The sequence below is a fragment of the Pantherophis guttatus genome, chromosome 18 (genome assembly GCF_059756535.1).
Source record: "Pantherophis guttatus breed Tessera chromosome 18, ASM5975653v1, whole genome shotgun sequence".
NCBI lineage: Eukaryota > Metazoa > Chordata > Lepidosauria > Squamata > Colubridae > Pantherophis > Pantherophis guttatus.
Window position 1 is genome coordinate 13,415,804 of NC_142080.1, and position 13,885 is coordinate 13,429,688.

Genomic DNA, 13,885 nt, shown 5'->3' on the forward strand with positions numbered 1-13,885 from the left:
AAAGTTGTTTTATTGTTTTCCAGAGTTTTCAAATCTGGGTGACTCTTTTCTATAAAGGTATCACCCAATGTCTAATGGGCTGGGATGTATGGGGAGGGATTACATACATACAATAAGCAGAGGAAGGGATTACAAGAGAGTAAGCAGGCACACAATGGGGAATACTGTACAGGCTGTACAACTGGCTTTATTGCATTTCTTTCAATGAGTATTCCCTATATTCCTTTTAATCCCTTTCTCTCCAATGAATGTGGACACAATTCATTTTCTTTTTGACAATTACACCAGCCTTCAGATAAGCATTCAAAGGGCAACAGTAGACTTTACTTGCAATCATGTGATTTCCCATTTAGTGACCAGCTTAATGACAGAGCTACTGTCAGGGCTATCTCCACTCAATCCCTAGGAAAGAAAAACCCTTGACTCCACAAATCAGAGAAAAGGTACTTTTACTACGAACATGTTGAATATAGCAAGGTCAGGTAAGATCTGAAGAAATTTTGAGCGAAGTAACAAAGTGAAGCAAACCCCTCAGTAGCTAGGCAACCAGAGTTCAATTATTGGCCAGAGAGATGTTTTAGGAAAGCCTCTGGTTCAGGTGCACCAGTCCTCCTTCCCACATTCCAATTCCTGGACAGGTGCCCTTGAAAATGTCAAATAACCCAAGCTGGCCTCCCTGAGGCCAGGCCTCTTCACCTCCTTCATGCTTCCCTTCCAAGATACCCTGTGCTTCCTCCCCACCAAACCACGAAGATGCCGGCTGATCCCAGCTATCAATCCCAGTAGCAATGGGGACTATCTACAGCAGTGGTCCCCAACCCCCGGTCCGCGGACCGGTGCCGGGCCGTGGAGTACCTGGCACCGGGCCGCGCAGCGGCCGGGGGCCATGATCGCTGCAGCGGCCGGGGGACATGATCGCTGCAGCGGCCGGGGGACATGATCGCTGCAGCGGCCGGGGGACATGATCGCTGCAGCGGCCGGGGGACATGAACGCTGCAGCGCAAAGGCTCCTGGGCCGTGCGCAAAGGCTCCAGGGAAGAGAGCCCCGCGCAGGTACGCACGTGTGGCCCAAAGCTGACGTGTACCTGCGACCCTGCAGACGTCTCCCCAGTCTCCCTGCGGCTCTACAGAAAACGCCTCGCTCAAATTTAACCCACAAATTAGCAAAGATGAGTACGAAACAGATATCGTCAGAAAGTTTCCTTGGGAAAAAGAAAAGGCCCAGTGAAGAGACAGAAGAAGAGCCTTCAGCATCAAAGAAACATAAAACTTTTAACAGACAATACAATGAGTCCTACTTGAAATATGGATGTTTAAATACAATAAAATAAAAGTTGTTTAATCAAAACAATCTGATATATAAACAATCAATGTATCGTCGCGAACAACGCCTCCCACCCCTGCGCGCGCTCAGCAGGCCACGGTAAAATTATCAAAGGCTGATTGGTCCGCGGCGATAAAAAGGTTGGGGACCACTGATCTACAGTCTAGGCATGGTCTTTGTCCACTGCATTCCTTCCTCCACCACCACAGAGTCATCAGGAATCTAACAGCAGCTGATGAATTCAGCAAAGCCAACCATTACAGGAACTGAGAATGTCTAATCTAGTGAAAAGAAGGACTACGGAAGACATGATAACAGAGTTCCAGTATTTGAGGGGCTGCCATAAAGAAGAGGAGGCCAACCTATTTACCAAAGGACCAGAAAGCAAGACAAGAAACAATGGATGGAGAGAAGCAATTAAGTACTATGGAAAAAATGTTCTGGCAGTTAGAACAATGAATCAGTGGAATGACTTGCCTTCAGAAGTTGTGGGTACTCCATCACTGGAGGCTTTTAAGAAGAGATTGGACAACCATCTGTCTGAAATGGTCTAGGGTTAGGGTTAGGTCCCTTCCAACTCTATAATTCTATCTTCTATTGTGCGCCATCCATCCCAGCTGCAAGATCAACAGTGGCACGTACCTTCTGAAGCTACCACTATCCAAAGGTGTGCAGGTAGCCAGAGGGCTTGACAGAAGAAAAAATACTAATAAACTATTATTTTTCAGTAAAGTCAAAGTTTAACATGCTGATTTTTCCCTGTTTGTATGTTTACAATTTGAATATTTATATTATCTAGGTATTTTTCTCCCTTTTTCTTAATTTCTTACTTCATTTGTTTGTTTTCCATGATGTTTCAATGCCTTTTGTTCTCTTTTCCTCTTTTTATATTAAACACAATTAAAACAAGCCTTGAATATTAAGTGTGATGAGGATCAAGTTTGAAGCCAGTCCGATGTCTACTCCTGTGGTCAGAAGGAAACTCAACTTGGATATTCATCTGTTTTGGAGTGGAGTTGTGCACCCCAAAAACACTGGGGTGCCTCAGTGGTGGGTTTCAACATTTTTTACTACCGGTTCTGTGTGTCAAGTTTCCAAAAGAGGCCCTAATTAATTCATGAGCCTTGATCCAAACTTCAAAGGAAATATAGTCATTTATTAGGAGCAACATTCCGGCAATACTCGGATGCAGTTAGGACTGATCCCACGTAGATTTACATTCCCCTATGACCCTGTCTCTCCCCTCCTCTCTGGCCATGTCATAAATCACATTCTCCAATTAACCACTTTGGCTGGCTGTGAAACCTAACACCCTCCTTCTGATTGCAGTCAGAAAAAATGTATGGAATTCACTTCAGTTCTCCCTCCCTCCTGCTCATGGCAACTTGAAAGCTTTGCAAGTTGACACTGTGGGTGTGGCTTGGTGAGCATGGCAGGGGAAGGATACTGTAAAATCTCCATTCCCACCCTACCCCAGGGGAAGGATACTGTAAAATCTCCATTCCCACCCCAATCCAGGGGAAAGTTACTGCAAAATCCCCATTTCCTCCCGATCAGCTGGGGTTTGGGAGGCAGAGAATAGATGGAGGCAGGGCCAGTCAGAATTTTTACTACCGGATCTCTGAACTATTCAAAATTTCAACTACCGGTTCTCCAGAACTGGTCAGAACCTGCTAAAACCCACCTCTGGTGTGCTTCCATCGAGGGCTCCTTTCTTAGAAGTCCTGAATTTGCAGGTGGGAGTTGTAGTCAGATAGGTCTTGTGTTTTGTCTCCAGGATATTGCCACAGATTTGCTCTGGCTGTGAGTGCTTGGTGGGTATTTCCATGGGATTCACCTCTTCCTCCTTATACAACCTCAAGACCATTTGCCAAGCAGAAACTTCCTTTCTGCAGAAGGGGATCCATTGTACTTCCTCATCTGGTGCACACAAGCCACTGTGGGAGGGGAGCTATCTGACGCTGTCTTCAAGCCAGTGGTGGGATTCAGCCGGTTCGCACCACTTCGGGAGAACCGGTTGTTAACATTCTGAGCAGTTTGGCAAAGTGGTTGTTGAGAGAAATCATTAGGGAAGAGAACCGGTTGTTAAATTACTTGAATCCCACCACTGCTTCAAGCTCCTGCTGTCCTGGCATGGCAGCTGGACAGCAGGACTGGACAAAGGAGCCAAAACAGAGAACTACCATGCCAGGAATTATGCTACATAATGGAGGCCCAGCCCAGCCCAGCTCTCTCCGGGTTTCACTTTTCATGGGAAACAGGCTGCGCTGGACCAAGTGGGTTCCCAGATGGAACAGCAGGGAAAGAGAGGCAGGTGTGCTTTGAGGCTGGATCTCCAGAGAGATGGAGTGTGATCACTACAAAATATCACAATTTTCCTCCTTTTCTACCCTGCCCACCATCTTCCATGCCAGGAGCTTTGGCACAGCTGAGGATTTGCATTTCTACGATGGGATAGAAAAAGATCTCAAGTCTTGTTAACTTCCCCCCCATCCACCTTGAAAGAGGGCTCAGTCCAGTTCTGTCTAGTTTCCCTCTCCTGCTGCTCCATGTAGGAAGCACCCTCTGGCCACAAGGCCCCAAAAGACAAAGGAAAAGGAAAAATCAACCTTTGGCGGTCCTGCTGTCCAAATCCAGAAGAGGCAAGCCATGCAATACAAAACCATACAATCCACAATGAAAGAGAAAATACCAATTACTTCTCAGTGTCCTACATGAATGATTGCCATTATACTTAGTATGCACTGCCTTGTGCCTGATCTGAATTTTCCTTTCCCTGCTCCCCCTTGCACAGCAGAGAAATTGGAGAGGAGAGGATTACAGGAGAATAAACAGGCACAAAATACACATCAAAAGCATGTAAATTTAAATAAATAAATACATAAATAAATAAATACTAAATAAATAAATACTAAATAAATAGATTCATGTGGTAGCTTCAGCATCCCCCAGTACACTACAGAAATGCCTCAGTGTGTTCCCTGTTTTGTTGCTGTTCTGTTTGCTCATACACAGAGAGATTACCTATAGAAATCATCTGTCTGTCCCCCCCACCCAAGACTGGAGAGATTGCTTAAACAAGCAAGGAGAGGCAAAAAAGGGGGGGGGAGTCATCTCTTTAGTCAATCTCTCCTGTGCCTGACCCATTTTTTTCTCTTCCCCACTGCAGAGTGGAGAGATTGGAGAGGAAGGGTTACAAGAGATCAGATGAATGTGTGCTCCTGTGGGTCAGAAGGGAACTGGACTCAGGGACTGAGATTCATCTGTTTTGAAGTAGAATTGTGCACCCCAAAACACAGGTGTACAGCCTTGGAGGGCTCCTTCCATACAAGTCCTGAATTTACAGGTGGAAGTTGTGGTGAGACGGGCCTGGCTCTCAAATCCTGAGCATTACCACAGAGTTGCTCTACCAGTTAGTGCTCTAGTGGTCACTCAGGCCCAATCCTGGGCCTTTCCCATGGAGTAAAACAAGGAGTCTTCCCCCTTGTACAACCACAATACTTTTTCCCAAGAGGCGACTTCCTTTCCGTAGAAGGGAGTCAGTCCATCATCCTTCCTCATCTGGCACACAGAAAACACGTAACACAACACGTTGCTGTTGGGAGGAGCATATCTGATGCTGCCTTCAACCACAAGCTACCCTGGCATGGCAGCAGCTGTCTAGCAGGACTGGACAAAGCAGCCAAAATAGAGAGCCAACATGCCAGGAACTAAGTTCACCAGACAAAAACAATTGAAGTTTGCTTGTGAGGAAGTTGTTTTAACTATGCAACGGAGTAAGGAAGGCTGTTCATAGAATCTGGGGAGCTTGAATCTAATCAATAGTTCTCAACATTGGCAACTTGTAGTCTTCAACCCCCAGAATTCCCCAGCCAGCAGTGTGTATCCTCACATCTCAAAGTTGCCAGGTTTGAGAACCTGGGAGAATTTAGGAGGGTGCGTGTGTCTGTATGTGTGAGTGGGTTTGGGATAGATTGAAATTCAAATTATTATGGAAGGAGTGGGTTTGGAGTGGCTGGAATTAGGGAGAATGAGGGAGCCAGGGGCAGGGAATGGAGTCCCCTCTGCTGAGTGTGCAAGCAGAAGCAGATGGAGGCTTAGATATGACCCCTGGTTCGGTATGAATGGGATGCCTTGCCTGCCAGATGGGTTTCAGATATTGCATCAGCCACGATTCCAGGGAAGGGGTGGAGGAGTGGCAGCTATTGTCCGGAAGAGTCTTTGTCCTCGCAGGATCCCTGCCCCGGAGATTGTTGGGTGTGAGTCTCTCCTCTTGAGGATGGACTCAAGGGTTCAGTTGGGCTTGTTGTTGACGTACTGCCTCCCAGCTGCGTGACAACAGCCCTGCCTGTGCTGCTAGAGGCAACAGCCGGGTTGGCGGTGGAGTTCCCCAGGCTTATGGTACTGGGGGACTTCAACCTGCCGTCACTTGGCAAATCCTCAGATGTGGCTCAGGAGTTCATGGCTTCCATGACAACCATGGACCTGACCCAAGTAGTTCAGGGTCCGACCCATGAGGGGGGATACACGCTCGACCTGGTGTTCCTCTCTGGGCAGTGGAGACAGGATCTGGAATTAAGGGGTATAGAGGGTTTTCCCTTGTCGTGGTCAGATCATTTCCTGTTGAGGTTGGACTTTAAGACGCCACTTCTCCATCGCAGGGAGGCGGAGCCGATTAAGTGGTTCCACCCCAGACGCCTAATGGACCCGGAAGGGTTTCAGAAGGAGCTTGGGGAGATACCCGACTCCCTTGTCCATAGTCCGGCCGAGACCCTAGTGGCTGCCTGGAATAGGACGGCATCTGGGGCATTGGACCGGATTGCGCCTTTGGGGCCTCTCAATGGCAGTGGATCCAGGAAAGCTCCCTGGTTTACTGAGGAGCTCCGGGAGATGAAGCGCCAGAAGAGACGTCTAGAGCGACGCTGGAGGACCAGTAAATCCAAACACTCTTGAGAGCCTTTATTAGGACTTATTTAGTGGTGATACGGGCAGCAAAGTGCTCACATTTTTCCGCACTTATTGCATCTGCTGATTCTCTCCCAGCCGCCCTATTTAAGGTGACTCGCTCCCTCCTTAATACAGGGGGAGCGGAGGAGCCCTTGCAGGGTAGAGCTGAGGAGTTTGTGCAGTTTCTGTCGGATAAAGTCGCTCAGATTCGGATGGACCTGGACTCTGATTGGGCAATACCAACCAAGATGACGGGGGCGGGTCTTAGTCCTATTGTGTGGGAGGAGTTTGAGCCAGTGACTCCTGAGGAAGTGGACAAGGCTGTAGGTGCGATGAGTTCCTCCACTTGTTTGTTGGACCCGTGCCCCTCCTGGCTGGTTTCAGCCAGCAGGGAGGTGACATGAGGCTGGCTCCAGGCTTTAGTTAATGCATCTTTGAGGGAGGGGTCCTTCCCGCAACCATTATTTATTTATTTATTTATTTTATTAAATTTTTATACCGTCCTTCTTCTGCTGGACTCAGGGCGGTGAACAGCCAAGAATAAAAAACATCCAATACAAAATTTAAAATTATTAAAAGAATTAAAGAAATTTTGGGCCAGATTTAAAACATCCCAACTAAAATCCGTTACAACTAAAATATCTAAGGGGTGGGGGGTTACACCAGCCCAGCTTGGTGAAATTAAAGGAAGCAGTTGTAAGGCCCCTCCTCAAGAAGCCTTCCCTGGACCCAGCAGAATTAAAGAACTTTTGGCCAGTCTCCAACCTACCCTTTGTGGGAAAGGTTGTAGAGAAAGTGGTGGCACTTCAGCTCCTGTGGTCATTGGATGAAACAGATTATCTAGACCCTTTTCAGTCTGGCTTCAGGCCTGGCTACAGCACAGAAACTGCCTTGGTCATGCTGATGAATGATTTCTGGTGAGCCCAAGATGGGGGTCATTCCTCTATCTTGGTGCTACTTGAACTCTCAGCAGCTTTCAATACCATTGACCATGGTATCCTTCTGGGACGACTAAGGGAGTTGGGAGTGGGTGGCACCGTATTACGGTGGTTCTCCTCCTATCTCACTGGTCAGTCACAGTCAGTGTTGGTAGGAGGACAGAGGTCGACCCCTAGGCCCCTCATTTGCGGGGTGCCTCAGGGCTCGGTCCTCTCTCCCCTTCTATTTAACATCTACATGAAACCGCTGGGTGCAATCATCCAACGACATGGGGTGGGATATCAGCAATATGCTGATGATACCCAGCTGTATATCTCCACCCTGCGTCAGTTCAGTGATGCGGTGGATGTGATGGGCCGGTGCCTGGAGGCTGTGAGGGCCTGGATGGGAGTCAACAGGCTCAGACTTAACCCAGACAAGACTGAATGGCTGTGGGTATTGCCTCCTAAAGACTATGTCGATTGTCCATCCTTGGTCCTGGGGGGGGGAGAAACTGTCCCCCTCAGAATGGGCTCGCAATTTGGGTGTCCTCCTAGACTCACAGATAAGATTGGAACAACATCTGACAGCTGTGGCTAGGGGGACCTTTGCACAGGTTCACCTAGTGCACCAATTGCAACCCTACTTGGATCAGGAGCCTCTCCTCACAGTCACTCATGCCCTTATCACCTCATGGTTGGATTATTGTAACACGCTCTACATGGGGCTACTCTTGAAAAGTGTTCGGAGACTTCAGTTGGTCCAGAATGTAGCCGCACAAGCTATTGTGGGTGCATCTAGATACACCCACATTACACCAATTCTCCCTGAGCTACACTGGCTCCCTTTTGGTCTCCGGATGCAATTCAAGGTGTTGGTTATTACCTTTAAAGCCCTACATGGCTCAGGGCCAGGCAACCTCCGAGACCGCCTTCTACCGTATAGCTCCCAGCGACCGATAAGATCCCACAGAGTTGGTCTCCTCCGGGTCCTGTCAGCTAAACAATGTCAGTTGGTGGGCCCGCAGGGGAGGGCCTTCTCTGTGGCTGCCCCGGCTCTCTGGAGCCAATTACTTCCTGAGGTCCAGACCGCACCCACCCTATTGGCCTTCCGGAAAGCGGTGAAGACCTGGCTTTTCCGGCAGGCCTGGGGCCATTGATTTTGCTACGGCAATCTTGCGAGACCCGGCCATGAAATGGAGTGTATGGGTTTTTAATGTTTTCTTTTAAAAAAATTTTACGGGCTATTGTTCACATTGTTTTTTCTGCTGTAAACCACCCAGAGTCCCTAGGGAGTTGGGCAGCATAGAAATGTGACTAATAAATAAATTAAATAAATAAACTACTGACCTAGTCTAGCCGCCTGATCCACGTAGGAGCTGTTTCAACTATTCCCAACAGAGGTCCATGCTCTGTGTGAAGATCTTCAATGAAGGAGAACTCAGGGCTTCCTTGACAGTCTGTTCCACTGACACACAATTTGTCTGGTCAGTCAATTTCTTCTAAGGTCCATCTTTAATCTTCTTTCTTGTAGGTCTGGCCCATCTCTTCCTAATCCTGGGCAACAAAGAATAAGTCCACAGTTTTTCTTCAGCTCTTCAGATAGATATAGATATAGATATAGATATAGATATAGATATAGATATAGATATAGATATAGATATATTATTTTGATTTATATGCCGCCCTTCGCCAGGGACTCAGGGCGGCTTACAAGGCGTTAAGCAATAGCCTTCATACTTTTGTATATTTTTATACAAAGTCAGCTTATTGCCCCCACAAACTGGGTCCTCATTTCACCTACCTTAGAAAGGATGGAAGGCTGAGTCAACCTTGAGCCTGGTGAGAATTGAACTTGCAGTAATTGCAGGCAGCTGGAAGCTAAATACTACCTTTAACAGTAGCATTAGTCTGCTGCGCCACTCAGGCTCCTTATTGGAAGGTTGCTCTCATTATCTCCTCTTGGTCATCTTTTCCGTAAATACTCAGGTCCTTCAGAGCTTTATTTCTTGAGCCTTCACCATCTTGGCTTCCTCACAACCTGCTCCAATTGGTTGTTTTCCTTTTGGAACTGCTGTGCCCAGAACTGGACCCCAAACAGGGTCTGACCAGAGCAGAGGTGAGAAGAAAGGAACAATGACCTTCTAGAGCTCAGTTAATACACAGGAAGGTAATTTTGGCCTTGGGACAGCTGCAACTCACAGTTGGTTCATTAATGATGTGATTGACAAGGACAACCTTGCCTGGATCATTCTGAAGGATGGGCTGGGCCAACAGAGAGGTAACTGTTGATTTTTTAGATTCTTGAGGTCCAACTTTGCATCTAATGTTGTCAATAAACCAATATATGCTTCCCTCTATCTGTCTCCTGGTCTCTGGTTCAAAAGTCACCTGGGAAAATTCTCCTGCAGGTGCAGCCACTTCTCTCTGAGAGGAACATGCCCCACACTGCATTTTGCTATCTTCTTTTTTAGATTTTTCTATTCTATGTTTTTTTTAAAAAAATGTTTGTTTATTTATTATTATTATTTATTTATTTATTTATTTATTTTATTTCTATACCGCCCTTCTCCCGAAGGACTCAGGGCGGTGTACAGCCTAATTAAAAACACAAAGACAGACAATATTTAAAAATAATTAAAATTATTAAATAATAGGCCCAATTTATAAAACCCCAAATTTAAAATCCCATTTAAAACCAAATTAAAATCTTTATATTGATAGCCCAGCCTGGCAGAACAACATGGTTTTGAGGGCACAGCGAAATACACGGAGATCAGAGATTTTACGAATTTCTGGGGGGAGTTCATTCCAAAGGGCAGGGGTTCCCACAGAGAAGGCCGTCCCCCTGGGTGTCACCAGCTGACATAATTTGGCTGATGGCACCCTGAGGAGACCCTCTCTGTGGGAGCGAACTGGCCAGTGGGAGGCTACTGGTGGCAGAAGACGGTCTTGAAGGTACCCAGGTCCAATGCCATAGAGCGCTTTAAAGGTGGTAACCAACACCTTGAATCGCACCCAGAAGACCACTGGGAGCCAGTGCAGCTCACGGAGGAGGGGTACAACGAGTGGGCACAACGAGTTGCGCCCATAACCACCCGCGCGGCCGCATTCTGGACCAGTTGGAGCCTCCGGGTGCTTTTCAAGGGGAGCCCCATGTAGAGAGCATTACAATAGTCCAGTCGAGAGGTGACAAGGGTGTGAGTGACTGTGCGCAAGGCGTCGCGGTCCAGAAAGGGCCGCAACTGATGGATCAGGCGAACCTGATAAAAAGCCCCCCTGGCCAGGGCCGACATATGTTCTTCTAAAGACAGCCATGCGTCCAGGAGAACGCCCAGATTGCGGGCCCTCTCTGTCGGGGGTAAAGACTCACCCCCAATAGTCAGCAATGGCACCAGCTGACTATATCACGGTGCCGGAAACCCCAGCCACTCGGTCTTGGAGGGGTTGAGTCTGAGCCTATTTCTCCCCATCCAGACCCGCACAGCCTCCAGGCAGCGAGACATCACATCAAGGGCATCGTTGGGGTGGTCTGGGGTGGAGATGTACAGCTGAATATCATCAGCGTACAGATGGACTCTCACCCCAAAACCACTGATGATCTTACCCAGAGGCTTCACATAAATGTTGAACAGAAGGGGCAAGAGGACCAACCCCTGCGGCACTCCCCATGCGAGGCGCCTCGAAGTCAACCTCTGCCCCCCTGCCAACACGAACTGTGAGCGGTCGGAGAGGAAGGAGGAGAACCAATGCAGAACGGTGCCCCCTATTCCTAACCCCCTCAACCGCTGCAGCATGATACCATGGTCGATGGTATCAAAAGCCGCTGAGAGATCTAACAGGACCAGGACAGAGGAACAACCCCTGTCCCGAGCCCTCCAGAGATCATCCACCAATGCGACCAATGCTGTTTCTGTGCTGTGCCCCTGCCTGAAGCCCGACTGGTATGGGTCCAGATAGATAGCTTCATCCAGGTGCCTGGGCAGTTGTCGTGCCACCACACTCTCAACAACCTTCGCCACAAAACAAAGGTTGGAGACCGGACAGTAGTTGGCTAATTCAGCCGGGTCCAGGGAAGGCTTCTTGAGGAGGGGCCTCTTTCAAGGCAGCGGGAAAGGCACCCTCACTCATAGAAGCACTTATAATTCCCTGGAGCCAGCCTCGTGTAACCTCCCGGGAGGCCGGTACCAACCAGGAGGGACACGGGTCCAATAAAAATGTGGCGGCACTAATCCTACCCAGAACCCTGTCCACATCCTCGGGAGCCACAGGATCAAACTCCTCCCAGATAATATTCTCAAGACCTGCCCTTGTCTCCTCCCCTGGACTCATCCAGTCGGAGTCCAAGCCTTCCCAAATCCGAGCAACTTTATCGTGCAGAAATTGCACAAAATCCTCAGCTCGACCCTGCAAGGGATCTTCCCGCACTCTCCCCCGAAGAAGGGAGTGGGTCACCCTAAACAGGGCGGCTGGGCGGTTCTCTGCAGATGCGATAAGAGCGGAAAAATGGTTAGATTTTGCTGCTTTTATTGCCACTAGGTAGGACTTGATATAAGACCTCACCAGTGTTCGGTCGGAATTGGATTGACTAGTCCTCCAAATGCTCTCTAGGCGTCTTTTCCGACGCTTCATCTCTCTCTCAGCTCCTCAGAAAACCAAGGAGCCAATTGAGATCGGCATCGGGTCAGAGGCCGCAAAGGCACAATGTGGTCCAAAGCCCCAGCGGTCACCCTCTCCCAGGCGGCCACCAGGTCTTCATTCAAGCCATGTGCCAGGGTCTCAGGAAATGGCCCAAGCTCCATCAGGAACCTTTCGGGATCCATCAGGCGCCTGGGACGGAACCATTTAATTGGTTCCGTCTCCCTGCGGCGGGGGGAAACGGCAGGAAAGTCCAAGCGAAGAAGAGAATGATCTGTCCATGACAAGGGTTTAATGTCTAAATCCCCTCTACCAAGATCAGTGTTGTTTAAGTGTTGTTTCATGCTTGTGTGGTTATTTTAAATTTTGTTCTTTCTTTTGGTATTATTTATGGAAGCTACCCAATCAAGCAAATCAATTTTGCAATCAGTCAGTCAGTCAGTCAGTCAGTCATCAATCAATGTTACAAGAGCTTTTTTCCTGCAATTGTGCAGTTGCAATCTCTCTTCCACTGAAGAGGCAGTCCTGGATTTCACCACACGAAAAGTATTGAAGAAAGAGAGCCTGTAGTTCTTGGAGCACAATAAAAATCCTCATTAGAATATTATGCAAATTAGCCTGACTATATTTTGCAGAAATCAGACTTTGCTTCACTTTATATCTTGTTGAAATGCCAGTCGCTGACATGTCACACAACCGCCTACTCCGATTGTGGTTTCCAATTCTTCTTGAGTGCTTCATAAAAACCACTTTGGTGCATATTTGTGTCTTTGGAACTGGAATCCAGGGACAAGTGTTAGATTTCTCCAGGTGCTGAGTCCAGCATCTGAGTCCAGCATCTAGGAGCATCTGAGTCCAGCATCTAGGAGCATACAATTGTAGAGCGGGAAAGGACTACAAGATTGTCTAGTCCAACCTTCTGCATTGTGCAGGAAAATCAGTTAAACCATTCAAGTATCCCCATCTTTCCCCATTGGCCTTGTTCCTATCATCCTGGTTGAGGGGGAAAAAATAGATTAAAAGCAGCAAAAATAACAGGGGCATCACAGAGGGTTCCCAGTTGAAGGAGACCAGCCTGGTGGCAGAACACCAGAAATACCAGTACATCAAATGAGTGTCCTCCAGGTGAGTCCTTCAGGTGAGCTGAGGCTTGGTGGTCTCCCTGGTGGGGCAGATCCTCTTTTCAAACTACAAGGGAAGGTCTTAGCTCCCACGTAGGACATTTGAACCCCTGATGCTTCCCTAAGAAGGAAAGACCAGAAAGTACTTACCTCGGAGCAATTTAGTCTTTCTTCATAAAAAGTTTTCTGGGAATCTGAGGTGCAAAAATGGGATGTTTGGGAGGGTCTCTTGTAACCCAATTTTGAAAGGCTCCTTTCTCTGGCCTTACAGGAGCTTCTGGAGCAGAAAATGGTGTTCTGGGGGAGTCTGTCACATTCCAAGTGAAGATCTCCACACCATTTGAAATTATTTTCTGGACTAAAATTGTTGGCGGAGAGTCTAGAAATATTTCTGTGGTGACCTTTGGGAAGCCATGTGGCCTCCTGGTTCCCCTCCAAGACTTTCAGAAACGAGTGAACATCTCCAAGGACTGCAGCAAATTACTTCTCAGGCATCTAAAGAAAGATGACGCTGGTCGGTACAGTGCAAAAATAATTTCACAAAACAATAAGGTGGAGGATGTGTCCTTTGAACTCCATGTTTACAGTAAGTATCCCAGCCATGTCAGGAAATTCCTGGCCCGCCTCCTTTGCCCAAAATGATGTGGAGGGGGGGGCTCTTTGGGGGAGGGGGCTCTTCTGAATGTACATTTTCTGAAGCGACTCAGCTTCTGGATGGAGCCCACAGCTTGGACTTCGGTCCCAGCGTGCTCTGCCCATTAGATGTTTGTGCAGAGTTTTGTCCATGTTAGCAATGCAAATTGGTTCAAGATGTTCTGATCATATGCATGCATGCACTCACACACGCACACAGACACCAAATACCACCAAATGCCACCATTTCTCTCCCTGTTCAAGCCCAACCACCATTTTCCACACCAGATGTTTTGGCACAGCTC

General features: G+C 48.0%; 1 protein-coding gene across 1 annotated transcript in view; it reads left to right on the forward strand.

Annotated features, from left to right (window-relative positions):
* Window positions 1–460: 460 nt before the first annotated feature.
* LOC117671219 (T-lymphocyte surface antigen Ly-9-like) overlaps window positions 461–13,885 on the forward strand; it is a 37,284-nt gene continuing 23,859 nt past the window's right edge. Inside the window, exons 1-2 of the mRNA XM_087881186.1 lie at window positions 461–482; window positions 13,219–13,533. Of these exons, the coding sequence (XP_087737312.1) occupies window positions 461–482; window positions 13,219–13,533 (337 nt within the window). The remainder of the gene's footprint in view (window positions 483–13,218; window positions 13,534–13,885) is intronic.